Raw genomic sequence first — 7956 nt, forward strand, 5'->3', positions numbered from 1 at the left:
TTTATCAGGGTGGTACCGAATTTCCTGAACATAAAGAAGAGGCAGAAAAGCACCTCAAAATCTACTGCTTTACATTTAAATTTACAACAGACTCACTGACTTAAGGCTTTCATTCATCACACAATCAAGTAATTTTTATGATACATAAAAATAGGTATATAGTCACAAATCACAAACTTTTTTCAAATAAAATCATTCTAAGAAAAATGATTTGGTGATGCTCTCAGTGGTGAAACAGCCCATTTATTTAAGAACCCAAGAACCTTTTTTTATATGGTTAACCGATACCCCATGCAAAGCAAGAAAGAGCAGCAATGCCTCAGTAATCCCGTGGAGAATTAATCGGTAACCACCCTCCCAGGAAGAATTATGATTATGCATAGTACTTAAGAGCTTCTACAAGGGAGAGAAAATGCAATGTGCTTGAAACCCAAACCTTTCCCCCACTCCACAGCCTATCCAAGGGCGTCTCCGGACCATCGCCCACCCCACCACCCTCTCTGAGTTGAGGTTACTAAATCCCATCCAAAAAACCCTGGTCCATTCCCAAGACTGGTCCAGACACCTGTTTACCTGTGCCCAAGCAGTAGTGGCTCTGGTTAAGCAAAGATAACGGTTACCCAGCTGATGCGTGCCAAGCCCCGCAGCCGGAGCACGGGAGACTACGTACCTTTGTACCTCTCCAGGACATCCTCGTAGGCCTGGAGGTACTCCTGCTCCTCCACGTACAGGTAAGCAGCTGGCGAGAGGTACCCCGCCATACCGAAGTTTATCTAAGCGATGACTGGCCAATTCCCCTTTCCCCCTCCTCACCCAGGAGAGTATCGTAGTCAGCAAGACGCAGGCTTGAGAACTGGAAAAGCGGAAGGAGCGGCGGGCCGGGGGAGAGCGCTGAAGCCGGAGACGCAGAGCCAGGGGCGCAAGGGGGCGGTGGGCGCCGGAGCCGGCAGAGGAAACGCCCAGGCCCCCTGGCGGGCTGCGGGTGCTGGGCCGCCGCTCCGGGGAACCAGAGTCCCTCTCAGGTTTCAGCAGCAGCAAATCTCGGCGAGCCCGGGGGCGGCGACAAGCAGCGCCACGCCACGCGGAGGAGCCGGGAGCACAGTGGTGACGGGCGAAGGGTGGCAGGCGCCGGGACCCTCTGCGGCCAGCACGGCCGTCACCCTGGCCCTGCGCTGGGCGCCTGCTTCGGGCCCGGCCGAGGCCGCGGCGGCGGTGCGGGAGGACAGGCGCGCTGCCTCCGCCCGGGATGCTGCGCGGCGCATCTGCGGCATTTCCTGGCCGCCGCGCCGCAGACACTCGTCCGCGCCCCCGGAGAGAGGGAGGGGGGAAGGCGGAGGGCGGAAGGGAGGGGGCAAGCGCGGCGGTCAGCGCCCCGGCTGGCTCCGCTCCTGCCCCGGCGCGGCTCGGCCCCTCCCTCCCGGGCAGGGTCGAGCGCCCCGGGGCCCCCTCCCCGGCCCGCCCACCCGGGTCGATCTCACGGCCAAGCACGCCCACCCCCGGACGCTGGCCGGCCAGCCCGGATCCCCAAGGGTGAGGTTTCTATTTGGGACCCACAACAGGTGCCTGGAAAACAAAGCCGCAGATCGCGGTCACCGACGAGCGCAGCCCACCCACCCCCCCACCCCTCAATGGGCTGAGCTGTCGGCGGTCTCCCCGGGGAAGGGATGATGGGGACAAGAATGGAAAATACTCTTCAACCCAGCTTATGGCTCGGAGGACTCGGGTCACTCAGTGGCAGCACGGGGCGGGGAGGAACAGGGGTCCTTGCCCAGGGCACATCTCGGGGGCGGGGCGGCGGGGCCTCTGCAGGTGGCCCGGCGCGTCAGGGCCTGACAGCCTGGGAGCTACTGCGCCTGCGCGCCCGGCAGACCAGCCCTCGGTCCCTCCCTTCCGCCCCCCAGAGCCGGCCCGCGCATCTGCCGCTGCGCTCCTGCGAGGCGGCCACAGCCGGTCAGTTCTCAAAGCCCCCAGCTTACTTTGTCCCCTCCCTCCTCTTTACCCATTATTCATTCCACACAGTCCTGATAGCCTCTGAATTTGAATAAAATGGATACAATTCCCTTAACTTTGGAATGTCATATACTAAAGTGGTGAGTTTTAAGGGTCCAGGCACCATTTGGTACTCAGACGACGCGTAAATGGATGTGTTTAAGAGTACTGATTGAAGTCAGCATCCTGCCTCCTTACTAACTGTGTGACAAGGCCAAGTTACTTACCCTCTCTGGCCTCTCTTCATCAGTAAAATGGGGATAGTAGTGCCTACCTTATAAATTTGCGGCTTTATACGTGTTAGCTATTATTATTAATAGATAAGTCAGTGCGTTGTTGACCATCTGACTTGACAGCTTCACCTTCTGCCCACATACTCCCTCCCTATTTCTTCCTTTCATATGTACTGACCTTTTGTCCTTGATGATTTTTCTTCCCCTTTCAGTGTTGTGAATCTGGACCATTTTCCATTAACTCTTAGATGGGGATGAGTACTCCTAAAAAACTGTACACTCTTGAAAAAAAAACTTACTTGAGTTAGAATTGGAAATCTTTACCTCTTCTGAGCAACTGGCCTACTTTTGTTATTCCAAACAAGACCGTTATCTCTCTTTTCTATCCTGACCATTGGCTTATAATCTGAGTTTGAGCCCATGTCCCACCAAGCCCTTAGGATCACTAGTTTTCTCGCAACTTAGTATGCACTTATGTACATATTAGTTGATGAAGTAACAAACATGCACCATTTGTGACACCTTTTTGAAATGAAAGAGTTAGCAATTAGATCCCTAAAAGTCATTCCATTTATAGACCACACACGTACATGAATCTCTCTCAAAACTGTTTTGTCTCCTTTACAATGAGTAGGGTCATTGAGGGCACAGTCTGAGCCTCTATCAGAGACTGAAACCCAGTAGCATCCAGTTTTGTGAATATAATCAGTGCACTCTTAATTGACTTTAACTCTCCTTTTAAGGAGACAGTCGAAATGAACAGCAGCAGCACTGGGGGTTTTCTGTAAAAACAGCTTTTGCCCCGTGCATTCTTGGAATGGTACTATTGGGTCAGTCTGCTAATAATAATAGTCTATTCCATAGGGAAGGAAGAGTTAAGCACAGCAGTTAAGAGGCTGACCTCTGGAGTTAAGAATGCCTGAATTCAGATCATAGATCCACCACTTCCTAGTTGTATGACCTTGGGAAGAGTCTCTTCCTCCCTCAGCAGATTTCTGGGCTGAAAAATGGAGAAAATAATTATACCTACTTCATAAGGTTGTTGAGAGACTAAATGAGATAACAGTAAGTTCTTATAAGAACATCTGACCATGGAGCACCTGGTGACTCAGTCAGTTAAGCATCTGACTCTTGGTTTCAGCTTGGGTCATGATCTCAGGGTCGTGAGATCAGCTCCACGTTGGGCTCCGTGCTTAGCACAAAGTCTGCTTGAGATTCTATCTCTCCCTCTGCCCTTCCCCCTGCTCGTGGTCTCTCTCTCTCAAATAAATAAATAAATCTTTTTAAAAATTAAGAGCATCTGATCATCAGCAAACTATCATTTATACAGCATTTACCATGTGCCAAAGAATTTGCGAAATGTTTTGCACTCATTACTTTATTTACTCACCACAACCATGACCCTTTAATAGAGAAAATGAAGCTGAGAAAAATTCAGTAAGTTGCTGAAGAAAATACAACTGGCTAGTGATAGAGGGAGAATTAAAATTCAAGTCTGCCTAAGTCCAAAGTCTGACTCTGCTTAGATCCTTCAATTCCAACTTTAAAGAATTTACACGGGACAAAAATCCATATTTTAAAATAGCACTGTCACCAACAAACCATGTACCTTTACAGGCACTTCAAGACTAAAAAACCTAACCTACTATATCCAGTAACTAAAAATAGCAGATCTATAGTTCTTAAGTAAAAGTCACTTATACAATGGGTATTATAAAGCCCCATTCCTTACACTTTGTCATCTTTTTCTCACATTGACCCTGAGAGATAGGAAAGGCATACGGTCTCCGATTTTAAAATGAGAACACTACAATAAGTGCAAAAGCACTTTTAAAATCGTCAAGTGTCAGACATGTGACATAAGACTCTCTAAAATGTAAATCTAATTATATCACTGCACTGCTGAAAAATCTTTCAATAATTCCCTATCACTTACAGCATGAATGGTCCAATCTCCTCAGTACTGCACACAGGCACCTTTCCATTTCTGCTATTCTCTACCAAATCCCATCTTCTACTATGCATATTACTTGAAAGTTCCATATAAACACATCTCCCTTCCTTTGTTCTTGTGGTTCCATCCCTCTGAAGCAGCCTTCCCTTTCCCCCTATTCCCACCAAGCTCTTCAATCCTCACTTCAAGTGGCACTTCCCTCAGAAGCCTTTCAGGAACCTCCCATGGCTCCCTTCTCCGTCCAAGTTAATTAGACTCTCCTCTGGGTTCTTTTCATATTAGGTACTAATATAGCCATAACAACTAATCTCTCACACCGCGTTGTAACTGTCTAACAATACATCCAGTTATCATACTGGACTATAACTTCTTTAAAAGCAGAACTATGTGCTTTTCTTCATTGTATTCCAGGGACTTGATCAATGTGAAGGAATTTAGTTATCCCACAGACCATATGGTCTTTTTGACTCTAGGCATTTTCATGTTCAATTCTATTTTTATGACCTTAAAAACAAATAAAAATATTGGACTTTCAACTCCTTTATTACTAAATAATGAACACTATGGACATCTCATACCATTTCTGAACCTCACCCCATCTCTTACTAGGGATGAATTTCACAGATGGGGTGAGTTTCAGGCAGAGTATGAAAATGTCTAATAAAGTTGAAAGTCGAAATCTTTTCGTGGTATATTTTCAAACTATCCATAACATCAAAATCCCTCTGATGCCCTGTTCCTTTATCTTCACACTGGGTGATCAGTGGTGAACACATAATATATTTGAATTTCATATTTTAGCCACATTATTATTAAACAGATATTGAAGGCTGGCCTCCAGGTCTCTGCTCCCAAGATATGATTATTATGATTTGTGTAGAAAACAGCCAACTTACCAGTATTTATCTTAAATACAGTAGCACATTTCCATACTAGGGCTGCTTATTCTGTTCGTAGTTTTTTTGTTTTTGATTAATTTCTTAAAAGTATGTAACTTTGAGGTTTACAAGTGCATTAACGACCACTAACTTCATAGCTATCCCCACTCAGCGAACATTTTACAACAAATAAGACATGGCCCCTGCCCTCAAAAAGTCTACAGTCTACTGATATCAGCGTCTGCTTGTCCACTGCTTCCCATCAGAACCCCCAGTTCTTCCATTTCTTCCCCACCTACAGTGTACACAGACAATTAGTAACCCCAACTTCTCCGGACTTCCAGCCTAGTCATTTTCCTCAATTTATATAATCTCATTCCCCCTGACAAACACCTGACCCATCCTTCTCTCATAAACCCTTCCTGCACTACCAAAAGCAAAATATCCACGTCTGCCACCACCAACAAAACCCTCAAGCCAAAAGCACCTTCTTCCTTCCACAAAAATGAACGGAACACAGGCATCCGTCCCAATTCTCTCATCACCCTCCTTTCACCTTGTCATCCCTTTCTGCTGAGCCAAAGATAGGCTGCAGGCACTTTCTCCTCCTCTCTGTGCCTCAGACCTACTCATGGAGGGGCAGCGTGGGGGAGTGGAGCGGAGGAGGTGTCTCAACAGGGCAAGGAGTCAGGCCTCAGTGACTAAACACTTTTTAGTACTTGAGGAGGGTAGTGAAAGCTAGGTCTGTCCCAGCTCCCCCAAGCCACCCCTGTTTTGCTCTTACTTGGCTCCCAGGCTCCCTCCTGGATCCTCCCTCGTCCCACCCTTTTGACGCTCCACCCCTCCCCTCAAGGCCTGGAAGAGACCAGGCAGCATCTCACAACAGAAGTCCGAAGAAGCTCAAGGCTGTTGCCCCAGAAACCCAGACTAGAGAATGGCTGGCTGAGCGCTGTTTGTTTACCCCCTCATCAGAAAATCCCACTGGGGGGACTGTAGGGGGAGTCTCTGCTGCTGTGGTGCCTGGGATCTGGACTAGTCCTCCCCCAGCCCCCTCAGAGGATTAAGATAAAGTACCAGCTTTGCATTACAGTGGCAGGCAAAAGAAACTCAGTGGGCACACAACCACCACCCCAGAGTGAGAGTCGGTTGGGAGTGGAGAAGAAAGGAGACCAGATCCACTGGCTGCAGAAACCAGCTCTGGAAAAAAACCTGACCTTTGGCCTTTGCAAGAGCCCCAAAAGACTTAGTCCATCCTACCCATTACCATTCTAAGAGAGCGAAAATTATTGAGGGAACTGAGGACCAATCACCCCAGGAAGCAAGTTTTGTGCATAGAACACATACGAAGAAACCACACAGACACTGCGAGGTTGGAGGATTGGTTTCCTCAGTGGTCTCAGCTTTCAGTTGGGGAAAACAAGCCATCCCTTCTGGTTCGACTTTTACGGCCAGTGGAAGGGAACACCAGTAACAGAACAGAAACGTTGGCACCTCCCCTATATTAATTAATCAGGAATGCATGATGGCTAAACCCTCAAAAGCACCAGGGGCAGAAAGCTGCTATGGACACATGATGCTGACAGAGATGCTACATTAAAAAAAAAAAAAAATGGCATCCAAGTTGCTGATTCCCTCTGCAATCCTGGGTACCAAACACCAGGAATCCACCCCAGTTAAATCTGCGGAGCTCAGTGTCCCTGGGCAAAAATGGAAATGAAGGCAGCTTTCTCACATCTTCTAGCAAATACACTAGGAATCACAGAAGTTAATACTTTCAGAATGTCATAGCAGCTACAGCATGTAAATAAGGAAGTTTAATGCAGATGTCTGTAAATATCCCCTTGCATTTCAAAGGTATCAATTCATCCAACCAGAAGACAGGGCCAAATAGCTTAGTCACCAGCAGGCTGGGCAAACTGCTTTCTCGATAGAAATCGGGCATAAAGTAAACATAGTCATCCTCCTCCCCCACCTTGAGCCCAAATCTTTGCCCAGTGCACAGCTCCCAGCTATGGCCCCCGGGGGCGCAGATGGATGAATTTCCGCAACTCTCGACCGGGGTCCCTCCCCTCCCCGGATGCGCTTACCTGCTATCCTAAGCACTGCCCTCTCAGCGGGGTCCAGCACCGAGCCCCCGTGAATCTTTCTTTTTGATCTCTCATGTTTAGGCAAATTCCAGGGTAAGGTGTCTCCCGGAGCTGGAGATGCAGAGCCAGATTTCTGACTGAAATCATCCTCATCAGAAAAATCCGCAGAGGAAGACATAGAGCAGCGATAGGACGCGTTCCCGGAACTCTACAGAGGATGACACAGAAAAAAGCATTAACAGCAAAACACTCACATATGCTCATGGATTTCAACAGCCCCCCTCCCTGCCCCCGAACTGAGTCTGGCATCCTGCACCATCCTCAGTACTGAAAGGATACACAAACAAGAAATGAAACCCAGGGCTCACCATCTTTTCTCGGCCGCGTCCCCGACAGCAGAAACAAAACCCCGGCAGTCCCGATACATGGAAGATTTGCACAGAAGTGTGTGGCCTGCGGTTCGGCCACCAGCTCACAAATGACTGGCCCAACAATGAAGCCAGAATCAACAGCCTTCCTGTTACAAACCTATAGTATTTGGCTCCCCCACGAGGACAGGAGAAACATTTTCCATTACTAGGCTGCTGGTTAATTCATTAATGCAACGAACTCGAAGTTTCAAAAACAAAGCACAAATGCAGGATGTTGAGTCCAAATTCCTTTCCGTTTCAGGTCGCCTCACCACTGGAGTCTCCTTTCTGACGAGTTTTAAGCCCCTTGTCCTCTTTATTTAATTTGCTTCATGAGATTGAAGCAGGTTCCCAGAAGAGAGTAAGGAGGGAGGAAGGGCAGATTCTGAGAAGAGCTTTTCTTAA

At 48.0% G+C, this 7956-nt stretch overlaps 1 protein-coding gene across 6 annotated transcripts in view; it reads right to left on the bottom strand.

The window, feature by feature from the left end:
• DST (dystonin) overlaps positions 1-7660 on the bottom strand; it is a 362599-nt gene extending 354939 nt beyond the window's left edge. Inside the window, exons 1-2 of one of the 6 annotated variants that reach the window (XM_081828451.1) lie at positions 7510-7660; positions 7142-7349 (exon numbers count right to left, since the gene is read on the bottom strand). In XM_081828451.1, the coding sequence (XP_081684577.1) occupies positions 7142-7349; positions 7510-7512 (211 nt within the window). In that variant the 5' untranslated portion in view covers positions 7513-7660. Of the gene's footprint in view, positions 1-670; positions 1253-7141; positions 7350-7509 lie in introns of those variants that run through there. The other 5 variants (XM_081828446.1, XM_081828452.1, XM_081828453.1 and 2 more) reach the window with 5 other exon arrangements.
• Positions 7661-7956: the final 296 nt, after the last annotated feature.

Source organism: Leptonychotes weddellii, chromosome 8, assembly GCF_054177405.1.
Source record: "Leptonychotes weddellii isolate Sample4059 chromosome 8, ASM5417740v2, whole genome shotgun sequence".
Classification (NCBI taxonomy): domain Eukaryota; kingdom Metazoa; phylum Chordata; class Mammalia; order Carnivora; family Phocidae; genus Leptonychotes; species Leptonychotes weddellii.